The 14,107-nt window shown below is 44.4% G+C and overlaps 1 protein-coding gene across 4 annotated transcripts in view; it reads right to left on the bottom strand.

Annotated features, from left to right (window-relative positions):
* USP13 (ubiquitin specific peptidase 13) overlaps positions 1–14,107 on the bottom strand; it is a 136,242-nt gene that overhangs the window by 75,554 nt on the left and 46,581 nt on the right. For all 4 annotated transcript variants that reach the window (XM_060150053.1, XM_060150050.1, XM_060150051.1 and 1 more), the window contains exons 6-8: positions 13,588–13,772; positions 3,902–3,996; positions 2,427–2,614 (exon numbers count right to left, since the gene is read on the bottom strand). In XM_060150053.1, the coding sequence (XP_060006036.1) occupies positions 2,427–2,614; positions 3,902–3,996; positions 13,588–13,772 (468 nt within the window). The remainder of the gene's footprint in view (positions 1–2,426; positions 2,615–3,901; positions 3,997–13,587; positions 13,773–14,107) is intronic.

Genomic DNA, 14,107 nt, shown 5'->3' with positions numbered 1-14,107 from the left:
TCAAACTTTGAAGTGTAGAAAATATTTTCAAAAACTGTAGGCTGTAAAGCACTAAAAATGTTGTTGAGCTTTGTAACAAAAGAATATGTGTCTTCCATTCTAGTTTAAAAGAAATAATAATTATACAACACCTACAATAAGGACTTTCCCTCAATAGTTAAAAAAAAAAATCTTGGAGCATGAGACAGATAAGATGAAGCTACACTGTTTCCAAATCAAATGATAAAACAGGTATGAGACATGGGTAAGAATTTATAAAAATAATACAATGCATGATGAGTATCTCTGAAAAGGTTTTCGCATCTCAGAGCTTCAAACTTGCTCCTCCTTTTCTCCAAAACCCTGTCTACACTCCCCCTGCACATCAGTCAAGGTGAGTATCCCTTTGTGTGTCCCTTCTTCAAAGAGATCCTCCCTGACCACCTCCTTCCCTTTTCCTTCATGGAATTTACCATATTTTTAACCATGCAGTTGTTCTTATGATTACAGATACTCTTCAGCAAAGGATGGGGTTACAGCCCAATAAACCCATCATAAGTTGATGATATCGTCCATTGAAAATGCATTTACAATACCTAACCTATCAAACATTGAAGCTTAGTCTAGCCCACCTTAACCATGCTCAGAACACTTACATTAGCCTACAGTTGGGCAAAATCATCTAGCACAAAGTCTATTCGATAATAAAGTGTTGACTATCCAATCTAGTTTATTGAATACTGTACTGAAAGTGAAAAACATAAAGGCTGTCTGGGTACAGAATGGTTGTAGGCATATCAGTTGTTTACCCTCAGGGTCGTGTGCCCGCCTGGGAGCTATGGCTGCTGCCCTGCCCAGCGTCACAGGAGGGTATGTACCTCCTGTCACTAGCCCAGAAAAAGAGCAAAATTCAAAATTCGAAGTACAGTTTCTACTGAACACATATCACTTTTGCACCATCTTGAAGTTAAAAGATCTTAAGTCGAATCATCACAAGTTGGGGACGGTCTACATTTATTTAATGTCTGTTTCCCCAACTGGGGCTGGGCACCAGGTCCTTTTGTTTACCACTGAACCCCGCATACCCAGCACACTGCTGAGCAGAGCAGAACCCGCTCTTTATTGGCTGGATGGAAAAAATTAAAACCTGACATGGAAAACTGACCATAAATTTCCAAAGCCAGGAACAGTATGAAGAGGTAAGACTTCAAATACCAAGAGAGGAAAGAAAAGGACATCTGATATACTTTTATTAACTACCTTTAAAATCATTAACATTCAACTCCACGTGGGTTAAAAATTGCCCCGTGCTGTCCCTAGCGTGCTATCTGCCCGTCATTCTGTCTTAGCACATGTGTGTCCTCTTCCATACTTGAACCAAGGTCGAATCCTACCTGCTCTGGGAAACACTAGAGATTATTTCCTAAACTGAGGCAGTGGCTGCCCATGAGCTGCAGCTACCAGTCTCTGTGGCTCCCTGTCCTAAGCACAGTCGAAAAGAGAAAAGGGCCAGAGACACAGCCTCTCTGCCCCTCAGCAAGGGAGGAAGCAGGCACCCTGAACATGTACAGTTGGGAAGCACCCTAAATCAGTGCCTCCCAATTACTTGTGGTGAAGGGACAGCTAGTTTGTTGATTTCTACTCATATAGATGATACCTTTAAAAATACAATAAAAATAAATTACAGTTGACCCCTGAACAACACGGGAATCAGGGGCACCAACCCTCGGCACAATCGGAATTCCATGCATAACTTTACAGTCAGCCCTTTGGATTCGCAGTTCCTCCTTATCCATGGTTTCAACCAACCGCAGATCCTGTAGTATGGTAGTACGTATTTATTAAAATAATCCACATATAAGTGGACCCGTGCAGTTCACACCCATGTTGTTCAAGGGTCAACCGTACTGAAAAAATGAAATGCCACTTATAAAAAACGGCAACGTCAAAGGCCTACCACAATTTCTGAATGCTCACTCTCAATTTCCATACCTGTCTCATTTCGGATCCACATGCAGCAGTCCAAGGACCAGCACCATCTACAAATCACATTTTGAGTAGCAAAAAAAGAAAAGCTTAAATCCTCTTAGAAGCTCCACTCACTCACCACTGAAACCAGATCACTGAACCTCTCCTAGCGCATCTATAGGAAGAGATGTGGCAGTTTTGCTGTGAAGCTTAATGATTACTACTTTCTTGGCATAGAGGGTATTGGTCTAAAATTGGAAGCCATTATTAATATGACAAATCCCTGTAGGTGGTTTTTCAGTTTACAAAGCTCTTCTTATCTCACCTGATCCCCATAACACTTGACAAGTGTTCTCACCCAGCTTCATGCGGGAAGTCACAGCACAGATGGTAAAGGGCTTCCTCAGCACACACTGCCTGACTGGACGCGGAGGGGATGCAGGGCAGGCTGTGCACCCTGGTCTATACGGGACACTTACGCTCTCTGGAATTCCGGGATGCTGAAGATGGCCTGCATCACAGAACTGAGATAGCAACTGTTGCCCAGGTTCTTGAGACCCGTGTATCCGGGGCCATACATGGGCTTCAGCTTCGTCCCCGTCTCCTGGATCACCTCCCACTCGCTGATCCGCGGCTTGCTATCATTGTCCTGGAGCCCGTTCTCTGTCTGGGGCAACGTCATTGAAGAAATACAACTTTAACAATGATTATCATTCAAACATCATGTCCCACCAATTATTTCTAACAGCAATAGATGTTTCTGCCTTTCTTCCCCAGTTAAACAGAGAAATAAACAACCTCATTAAAAAAGACTAACGTGGTGATGGTTGCACAAGATAAATGAACTTAATGCCACAGAATTGTACACTTAAAAAATGGTTAAAACAGTAAATTTTACATTAGGTGTATCTCTCCACAATTTAAGAAAAACCCACATTTAAAAGATTTTAAAATAAAAGAGAGACTGGGAGGAAAGGAGATAGGATGAGGAAGAAGACAAATAGGAATCAAAAAAAAAGAAGCAAGTAGAATAATCTCAAGGGCAGATACAATGCAACACAGCAAACAAAAAGCAAGGCAGTTGGAGAAGAAAGTGGAATAAAACCATGGGGTTCGGGAGAAGCTCGACACGGGAGGGAGGTTTAAAGAAGAGCACAGAAAACAAATTAAAAAGTGACATGAGTGGGCTTCCCTGGTGGCGCAGTGGTTGAAAGTCCGCCTGCCGATGCAGGGGACGCGGGTTCGTGCCTCGGTCCGGGAGGATCCCACATGCCACGGAGCGGCTGGGCCCGTGAGCCATGGCCGCTGAGCCTGCGCGTCCGGAGCCTGTGCTCCGCAACAGGAGAGGCCACAACAGTGAGAGGCCCGCGTACCACCAAAAAAAAAGTGACATGAGTGAGAAAGAGGAGTTAGAGAGAACATGAGGAGAGGGAGATGACATGGGCTAAAGCAAAACACGCACAGTTAACCAGCTCCTCATAGGGACAAATATTACAGTCACGATACCAGCCTGAAAACACAATATGAAATGAGGCAAAGCGTTTCCATCAACAATCTGTTGGCTTATTCTTTCCACCCCTGCCCCAGGAGCTCTGCTTCCCTTCCTGTAATCAATTAAAGTGATGTTGGTCACAGATTATTTTAAAGGTCATCTCCCCGTACCTTCTCCCTTTAGTGAACAAAGAGTGATTCACGCAACTCTCCATCAAAGGAGACAGAAATTTTGCAAGTAAACTCCAACTAAAACAAAATGGTACTGGATGAGATGCCATTTTTACTATAAAATAAAAATTAAAAATCTAAGCTGACAACCAAAAGAAAATACTAATTAAGTTCAAGAAGTAAATGCAAACATTAAGACCTATAAAATGAAGATTTGTGTGATAGGAATTATATAAATAAACCAAACAGTTTCCCCGCAAAGTGGGAATAGACAAAAGGAGACCTTTCTTACCCCATGCATATGAAGCATATCAATTCCAAAATGCGCTAAGTGCTTGGCCAAATGAGGATCCAAAACAGGTTCCTCTTCTTGGAAAGAATAAACATCTAGAAGGTGAAGAGAAAATAAGCACTGAGATCTGTAATCAAGTCATTCAATAATCAACACATATTTACCGAGCTCCTACTATGCCCTGGGCTTGGGATATAGCAATGAACAAAACAAAAATCTCTTGTGAGTTTCAACTGGGGGGGAAGACAGCTGATAAAAAATAAGCATAATAAATAGGTATTTTTATAAATATACCCATAATATCAATTCTTTTGACATTTCAGAAAGTAATTTTAAAAAGGTTTCTGAAACAAGAAAAAAAGAACAGTGTCTAAAGTTAAAATAATTTAAAATTAGACAAATACAAATGCCTAACACGGATTGTTCTAACCCGAACCCCAGTGGCATAGATATAAGTTCGGGAGGAGGGAAGAGTGATGGAGGAAACAGCCACGCCGTCTGTCCACGCAGGGAGAACCTGTGAGGAACAGAGAACACACAGGCCCTCGGGGCTGCCGAATGGCTGGACCGCAGTGTGAGGTCCAGGACAAAACAAAATTCTGCCTGTGGAACCCTCTGTAGTCTCTCTGGTAGTCCCAGACCTACCACCTCACGACCCTCCACCTCCGCCTGCCCCCTCATCCCCTCTTCCCTACTTCAGTGTCCACACCCCACAGAGCTGGTGAGGGATCTGTGAAGACTGCTGTGCTTCCCAAATGCGTCCACCCTACGGCACACAGAAGAAGACGATGATGCATTTAGCACAGTGGGGTAACTCAGGAGGCTCCACCCGCCCCAGGACCTGAGGGATCAGCATGTTGGCCTCGTCCGTAACCCACTCACGGCACAGCGGCGTTGGGAAGCTGTGTGTTTGGGGGTGGCAGGGGAGGGTTCTCTCCTCAGAACCCTCAATATCCCCCCTGACAACATAAGGCTTTAGACCACACCTGGCTTCTTGCGGTATGATTCAAAGCAGCAGCATCACCTGGGAGCTTGTGAGAAATGCAGAATCTCGGGCCCAACCCCAAACCTACTGAATGAGAATCTGCATTTTAACAAGCTCTCCATGTGCACAGCAAAGTCTGAGAAGCACTGCCTAGCGTTCTCAAAAGCGATCCAAACTGCCGCCTTATCTGTCGTCATAGGGCAGTGCAATGCAGTAGAGGGAAACATTTTCAGGCCCATTTTGCATGTAAGGAAACGAGGGTTAGAAAAGTTAAATCATTTGCCTCAAACCCCACACGTGGCCCAGAACCCAGGTATTCTGACTCCCGGCCCAGTCCTTTTTCCTCTGCACTAGACTATTTCCTCAGATCTCTCAGGAAACCAAGAGGCTCAGTGAAGCACCATCCTAGGCCCTTAACAGGAATGGAGAGTCAAAAACCACAATTTCTTCACTTCTAAATTTGAAAAACAAAATCTGAAAATAGATATAAAGATATTATTCTTTAGGACAGTAAAAGATAGACTGTTCAAGGAGTTTCTTGCTCTTTGGAACAATACCAGGAGTAGAACAAAAAGTAATATATACAAAAACTATGGTGACCCTCTGACCCAAACCCAGATACACAGAGACTCACTGCCACCCCAAAAAAGCCACTCTTTCTATTATTAATAGATTAAACATTGTATAGCTTTCTCTTCTATCCCTCTTCCCTTAGGGGCCCATTTTAACTTGTGAATAGCAGCCTTCATCTATATTCCTTTTTTAAATATAATTCAGTGCTCTCAAAAGCAAAAACAAAAGACAAAATCCCCAGCCCAATTAAGAAAAAATTTCCAAAAAGTTTAAATACAAAAAAAAAAAAATCTTTGAACTAATAACTTAAAACAAATACATCAACGATATTTTTAATCTATGACACATGACACCAAAATACCACTCAAATATTGGCTGGAAGGTGAAAATGACACTCCCCAGGCACTTATCTTTGGTTATTATTAACTAGTGAGATAGTTTTGAAGACTTAAGACTTTAAGCCTCTAAGCCCCTAAGCCTCTAATTATCAGAGCTCCAAGAGAAAATAAGATTGCTAGAAATACACCATTGGCATGGGTCTAGGATTTCAAAATAAGTGAAAATCACATAGAACTCTATGGTTCTTAAGCCATTAGGCTCCAGCCTAATGAGAAATTAGTGAGAAATTAACATTTCCTATCTCCAGTCATTAACTGCTCCAAAAATATGACATGATTTGGTCAGACACAACAGTTACTTCTTACCCCAATAACAAAAACAGTTTAGTGAGTAACACACAAGAAATCTAAAAATGAACTGTGATCCTTAAACTTGGCAATCATGAAGAATTTTAAAATGACATGTAGTCATAGAAAAAAAATTTGAAATAGACTCAGGAGCTGCAAATCCTTACACATTTTTCATTGGGAAATTCACTTTATTTCCAACTTCTGCTTAGCAAAGTCAAGTCTTAGCTCAGAAACTATTGTAGCAAATAAGCATTGCCTGACAAGTATTACCCTGCTGACCCCTTCCTTGACTTAAAAGCTTGGAGCCAAGACACACAGTTAGGAAGCTCACAGAAAGATCCTCCTAGGAATAGTCCAAGCAGTTTCATGAGTAACTACGTTTACTTTAGAAGGAAACCAGTCATTGTTTCATTTCAAGTTAAATGACAAATTAAGCCATGGAGAGCATGGAGAGACCCACAGAAGGGAAAAGATAAAAGAAAAGGTTTACAGCATGAATAACCTCATTGATGTGATAAGCATGTTAGAAAACAGTATGTGCATTAAGTTCCAAAAGTAAGGAAAAGGTTAGAGAATAGAGATGGAGACTAAGACTGAGACAAAGACTGAGAATCTGTAAGGAATTTACATAAAAATGGTAATAATTTCTTTTCTCTGAATGGGAAGGTTTCTTCTTGGTTTTTTGCTTTTCTTTTTTTCCCAAATATATTATACTTTGATTGAAAAGAATGTTTTATAAGTAATTGCTAAAGATTAAAATGTTTCTATATGGTGGTATACTGTTAGGACTAGTGTACCACTGGTCATCCTTGTTCACCCACAGGGATTTACTCACTCACTCATTCACTCATTTATTGATTCATTCATTGTATTCAACAAATATTTACTGAACACCAAATATATACAGATACTGAGGATTTAATATTAAATAAGACAAGCAGGGTCCCTGTCCTCACAAGTTTAAACTTTATTATTTCAAATAGTCTTATAAGAATGCTGGTTTAGTATAAAGGACCTCAACAGATGTCTTCTTGGCTACGGTTTACTCATGTGACTTTGGGCTCTCTTTCCTAAGCCCCAGAAAATGGCAGAAGTCCAAATTCTGCCCTCAGATACCCACACAGGAAAGAAGGAGAGAGAGGTAGAGATGTACCTCAACAAGATCTGGTGTTTAGAAAGACTAAAGAAACCAGAGAAGCTGGCTTCACTGCTCTATCATCACAGCTCAAATGGGAAAAAACAAAAAAACAAAAAAACCCAGAACTCTTGGTCAAACACCAAGTCACAAGCCAGAGAGGAAAGGATCTCTCCAGAGTATGTATGATCCATTCACCCAAACTGCATCTCTCCACCATGAGTTTATATTTGCATGCCTATAGAGCATCTGCCACAGACAGGAAAAGAACAGAAACAAGAGAATGCTCCAGCAATTAATCTAGAAACCCAAACACAAAATGAATGAGGGCAGAGGTATATACCATCACCTTAGACAGTATAACTCCCAGACCGGACAGCGCCTAGACTGTGGTCAGGAAAGGAGAACAAGTAAGAGGAAAAAGATGTCCATAAAATAGAAAAAAAGAAGAAAAAGAAAAAAAGGTAAATCAGAGGAGAAAACTTTATCGGTGTGTCTGTCTTCCTCCATCTGTTTACAACACAAATATTTACTGAGCACCTACTATGTGTGAGGGGCTATGCTAGATGAGACAGAATAGTAAACAACAAACGTGGTGCTCAGGCCCTGCCGTCCCAGGTGACCACCATTAGACACAGCAACAGGATCTCATGAAAAGTGCCACAGTGGAGCAGCACAGAGGCACACAGAGGGACACAAACCAGGTCAAAACTAAAATGAAGTAGTCAATGCCTTGATCCAAATCCTTGAGCTGATACCCAGGTCAGGGGTGAAGATGACCAAAGAAGAAAAATCACCTTCAGGCGGCAGTGAGGAGGGAGCCCGTGGCGCAGAGGTGGAGGACCTCCGGGCTCACATCGACAAGCTGGCGGGGATCCTGCAGGAGGTGGAGCTGCAGAACAGCAGCACGGACCGCGAGCTGCAGGCCCTGAGGGACCACATGCTTCACGTGGAGAGGGTCATCCCCCTGACCCAGGATCACGAGGATGAGAATGAAGAAGCCGGTGAGGTCACGCGAGCCCAGCCCCAAGGGTCTGAGGCAGCGGAGCAGGAAGCCCCCAGTGACCGAGCACCTCCCACGCGGCCCTCCTCGCCGCCCCTGTCGAGCTGGGAGCGGGTGTTGAGGCTGATGGAGGAGGACCCCGCCTTCTGTCGGGGGCGCCTTCGCTGGCTCAAGCAGGAGCAGCTGCGGCTGCAGGGACTGCAGGGCTCCGGGGACCGGGGCGGAGGGCTGCGCAGACCCCCCCGCCCACTTCGTGCCCCCTCATGACTGCACGCTGCTTTTCACCTTCAAGAGCAACCCTCAGCACCGCAAGTCCTGGCCGGGGGAGGGGGCCGGGGAGTCCCCAGCGCCACCCCCGCCCCCGAGGAGCTCACCCCCTCTCCGGCCACCCCTGCCCGCAGGCCCCCAAGTCCCCGCAGGTCCCACCGTCCCCGCAGGAATTCCCTGGACAGAGGGGGCCGATCCCGGGGAGGGGGTTCTGCACAGCCCGAACCCCAGAACTTCCAGCCCAAAAAGCACAACTATTATCCCCAGCAGCCCCAACCATACCCAGCCCAGAGGCCCCCAGGGCCCCACTACCCCCCATACACTACGCCCCGCGCAGCTGAGACGGCAGCGCTCAGCCCCTGACCTCAAGGAGAGTGGGGCGGCCGTGTGAACCCCGCATCTTGGGCAGAGAGGGCCTGGCGGAGCCCCTCGCTGGAAGGAGATGCTGCTTCCCCAGAAGCCCTGGGGCAGGAGGCCCTAGAGACCCGAGAGAAGGTCCGAGTAGGTGATAGAAGATGTAGGGGTAACTGGGCCGGAGGCTGAGGGAGGAAGGAAGAGGGCACGGAGCTGCCAGGAGCAAACCAAAGTGAAGGAGAACGACGGGAAGCTGCCTCAGTGCTGCCCCTTGCGAGGGGGTCGGGGGGGGGGGCACAAACTATGCTAGGGTGGGTGGGGGGCTGGGGTGCCTCATAGTCGGTGTTTGACTTTCTTTTCAAGTGGGGGCAAAGGGCAGAGAACCTAGAGGGAGGTAAGGTCTCCCCCGTCCTGGCCCTGTCTGCCTGTCCGTCTGTGGTGGGTTTCTGTTTCCAGGGAGGTGTGGTGGGATCATAAGTCATTCCTCTTCCCTTTCAGGCCTCCTGCTATATTTGGGGGACCTGTCTGGCGTCTGGTTTGCCTGGGGTCCCTGAGGATGTGGGACCCTTCAATAAAGGATGGAAAACAGAAAAAAAAAAAATCACCTTCAGATGCTGCTGAGCTGGTGCAGGGGCCAGTGGGATAGGCAATTTCACTGCTGCCATGGGCATTACAGGAAGACTCTCCTGTAGTCTCCAAGGCTTTGAGGATTCTTCTCAGGTAAACTAATTTCTATGATGAAAGAAAAACACACCTTCTCTTGCCTCCAACCCTCTTCATTCCTTTCCCACCAAGAACCTCAACCTTGCTCTGCCAAACGAATGTCTCCTCCCACAGAGGAAAGCGTTTTGTTTGCTTGTATGGTGATCTGTTTCTTTTTTTGTTTGCTGCTGTACCCATGGAACCCAGAGTGGAATTCGATATGGGGCCCACTTTTATTACCCAGCCACCACAATGGCCTAGCCTGGAGGGATCAAGGCTTCCTGGAAGAACTAATTCTAGGCTGAGACCTCAAGATGAGTAGGAGTTTCTCAATGAGCAGGTATGTCCTTACTGGAGAGAAGGGAACCAGGACGACTGGATCACACGACCATTAAACATCTGAGTTCACAACCTGTTTGGATTCCATGTTCACTAAGCAATATTCTAAATATAATTCAGCTTCCCACAGGGAGGGAACATACTGGTCGAGTTGACATAAACATCCCACTTACAGGTGGTTGTGGTTCTCACTAGAAACTAAACACCGACTTGAACACTTTGTCTCTTGTGAGTTGAATTAGCCTCAGTGAGCCTAGCAAGTATGGAAGATGGACCCTCACCAGTGGTACCGTCATCAGGAGAGGGCCACCCCACCCCCACACAGAGGGCACCCTACCCTCCTGGGCCTCAACATCCACAAGGCCCATCATCAGACATTTATGGAAACTTTACACATGTTTTCATTAACTTATTTGGCTTTTTAAATAAACAATAAGCTACAACTAGCAATCTATTAAACAGATTTAAAAGAAATGAAAATAGAATTGATGCATCCCATAAACTAATATGTAATGATAATTAGACTGAAAATAATTATTTGCGTTAAAACCAACTCTGCACAAGATAAGCCGGAATCAAATCCTGATCTACTGTCAAAAAGTGAACATGGGCTTCCCTGGTGGAGCAGTGGTTAAGAATCCACCTGCCAATGCAGGGGCCACGGGTTCGAGTCCTGGTCCGGGAAGATCCCACATGCCGCGGAGCAACTAATCCCATGAGCCACAACTACTGAGCCCATGCACTGCAACTACTGAAGCCCGTACGCCTAGATCCCATGCTCTGCAACAAAAGAAGCCACCACAATGAGAAGCCGCATACCGCAACGAAGCGTAGCTCCCACTTGCCACAACTAGAGAGAGCCCAAGCACAGCAACAAAGACCCAACACAGCCAAAAAAATAAAAAACAATAATTTTTAAAAAAATAGTCATTAAAAAAAAGTGAACATTGCCTCAGCTAAGCGAGTTTAAGAATCCTCATCACAGGTGCACATTCTACATCGCTTTTGCCAATATTTTATGCTTTCTATGGTTGAAAAAAGAGTATTTATTCAAATACTCTCAATTACATGAAGAGTAATTTGCGCACCACAACTACTGAGCCCACGAGCCACAACTACTGAGCCCACGCACCAGAACTACTGAGCCCGTGCGCTCTGGAGCCTGTGCGCCACAACTAGAGAAAAGCCCACGCACCACGATGAAAGATCCCGCATGCCACAAGTAAGACCCGACACAGCCAAAAATAAATAAATATTTTTTTTTAAAATATATGCATAGAGAATAGAATTAATCCTTGCCTTTACTACTAGCATACATTTAAATAGAATATAATTATTTAAGTACTTTTAGACCAGCTGGTTCATTTAATCGAAGTATCCATGCCTACATGCATAAGATTTTGTTTGGAACTTAAAGATGAAAAAGACATAGCTCAAGCAAAATTTTAGAACAAATCCCCATATACAAATAATTGTTGTCTTGAACAGGATGTTCTGAGAGCTGGACTTCTAATAACTGGTCTTATCAAAACACTACATAATATTACTCAGCCGTGAAAAAGAATAAAATATTGCCATTTGCAGTAACATGGATGGACCTAGAGATTATCATACTATGTGAAGTAAGTCAGACAGAGAAAGACAAATATCATATGACATCACTTGTAGGAGGAATCTAAAAAGATGGTACAAATGAACTTATTTACAAAACAGAAACAGACTCATAGACATAGAAAACAAACTTATGGTTACCAAAGGGAAAATAGGAAGGGGGATAATTTAGAAGTTTGGGATTAACAGATACACACTACTATATATAAAATCGATAAACAACAAGGACCTACTGTATAGCACAGGGAACTATATTCAATATCTTGTAATAACCTATAATAGAAAAGGATCTGAAAAAGAATATACATATGTATAACTGAATCATTTTGCTGTATACCTGAAACTAACACAACACTGTATGTAAATCAACTGTACTCCAATTTTTAAAAAAGGGGGCTTCCCTGGTGGCGCAGGGGTTGAGAGTCCACCTGCCCATGCAGGGGACACGGGTTCGTGCCCCGGTCCGGGAAGATCCCACATGCCGCGGAGCGGCTGGGCCCATGAGCCATGGCCGCTGAGCCTGCGCATCCAGAGCCTGTGCTCCGCAACCGGAGAGGCCACAACAGTGAGAGGCCCGCGTACCGCAAAAAAAAAAAAAAAAAAAAAAGGCTCTGCATAAGATAGCACTAAAAGTAGAAACATCTGAATTATCCTCCCCTTGCAATTGTACCCAATAGAATGCCTACATTACAAACTCTTCTTTCTCTCTATAGGCCCTACAAGAACAATGATGGTTACCATATACAGCAGTTATTCAACAGAGCAATGACCTGTAAGCACTTTGCTGTAACCCTGAATCCAACTGCATGTCCTGAATTTCCTCTTCAGATCCTGGAAGGCTTAGGGTTCAACCTGGGCTGTGTAGCAGTTTATTTATTTGAGGGGAAAATGTCTGGCACCAGCACCTGAGACTCTTGCAGCTACTTTTCTCTAATGAGTTAAAAGAAGTCCACTAAACTTTGGAAGTTTACCCAAAAGGTGAATCAAAAGAATCTAGACATGACGTAACTGCCAGCCCTCAATTATAAAACAGATAAATGAAACCAGTTAGATGGAGAGGGCATGGCTGACAAAGAGTGTACCACATTCAGTGAAAACATCCTCACTAAATAACTTTGAGGCTGGCTGATTCAGTCAGAGAAAGATAACCGAGAAGAACAGCCAAATGTCTTTATTTTTTTCCTAAAAAAATCATCTTACCTTAAAGTAAATAAGAAATAAAGATTAAAACCTGGACAGGTGGAGAAACTGACCTGGGTGTGAGTGCAGGTCTGTGCTTCATAAGTGTTTTCAGTGATGCTGAGATGATGGGTTCTCATGGCCACTGCTCAGTATTTAAGTTTCTCATTATTAACCCTGATGTAACTTCTCTTTTCCCTCACCAAATGATAGAAGGAATTAACTGTATAAACATAGCCAAAAGCTAACATACAGTGTGAGAGCACGAAGAAGAAGACCAGTTCTGAAGCTGATAGTACAAGCAGAAACCACTTCTAACCCTTTGCTGCACTGGACACCGTCACTGCCTGCTGATGTCAGGGGTTCTGAACACACAGTATCTTTAAAACCCATCTTCTCCATAATGAATCCATTTGTACCTAAAATGATACTAATCCCCATAATGAATTCTAGGCCTTCCCCCTACTATTCTAATGGTGGGTTTGATTATGCACATTCACTTCACAAGTCCGGGTTCCTGCTTCTGTCCTCTTAGCCAAGAGATATTCAGAAAGATACTAACAAAAGCAGCAAACTTTTATCATGACCTTACGGTGTGCACTGGGCTAAATGCTTATGCATCTTAACAAACCTATGAGGGAGGTACTGTGATTATCCTCAAGATGAGGAACCTGAGGCTTAGAAGGATCTGAAAACTCACCCAAGATCTCACAGCTAACAAGAGGCAGAATGAGGATTCGAACCCGGGCTGAGTCCAGAGCTTATGCCCTCCAACCCCAGAGATTAAGGCACTGGTTAAATCTAAGAGGGAGCCACTGTAAGTTCCCAAGTTGGTAAAGGCACACTCACCTGCCCCGTCAGGAGTGATGGTTCCCAGTTTCACAGCTAGAGGGTAGCCCAGGTCTCTGTAATGCTCCAACGCATGCCCGTTGCCCCCGGAGCTGTCAAAGAACCATTTCCCACACAGCACAGAGCCGTCGGTCAGATTCAACCAGAGGTTTTCTCGCAGGTCACACCTGGCACACTTCCAACCACTGTGAAATCATCAGACAGCAGTTAGCACAGCCAGAGTACAAGGCGTGATTAGAAAATTAACGTCTAAGAAAATGGAGTGTCTCAAGCTGGGGGCAGTTGGGGCAGTCACAGGAGACTGTCAGCGGACTAACAGAGATCCATTCCAGAGCAGCAGGGCCACTCAGTAACCTGCCAGCCTCCCCAGTGGGGGCCAGCTCCTCCCAGCTCCTTCGAGATGTTTCTTTTACTTTAGAAAAGACACAGAACCTGAGGGTAGGAGGAAAGGTCATTTCCTTAAAATTCCTTACATGAGAGACTGTGGAGCCTAGCCACAAGCAGTAAGACTGGTTTAAAC

This window comes from Lagenorhynchus albirostris, chromosome 5, assembly GCF_949774975.1.
Source record: "Lagenorhynchus albirostris chromosome 5, mLagAlb1.1, whole genome shotgun sequence".
Taxonomy (NCBI): Eukaryota; Metazoa; Chordata; class Mammalia; order Artiodactyla; family Delphinidae; genus Lagenorhynchus; species Lagenorhynchus albirostris.
This window is presented reverse-complemented; position numbering and strand designations above follow the sequence as displayed.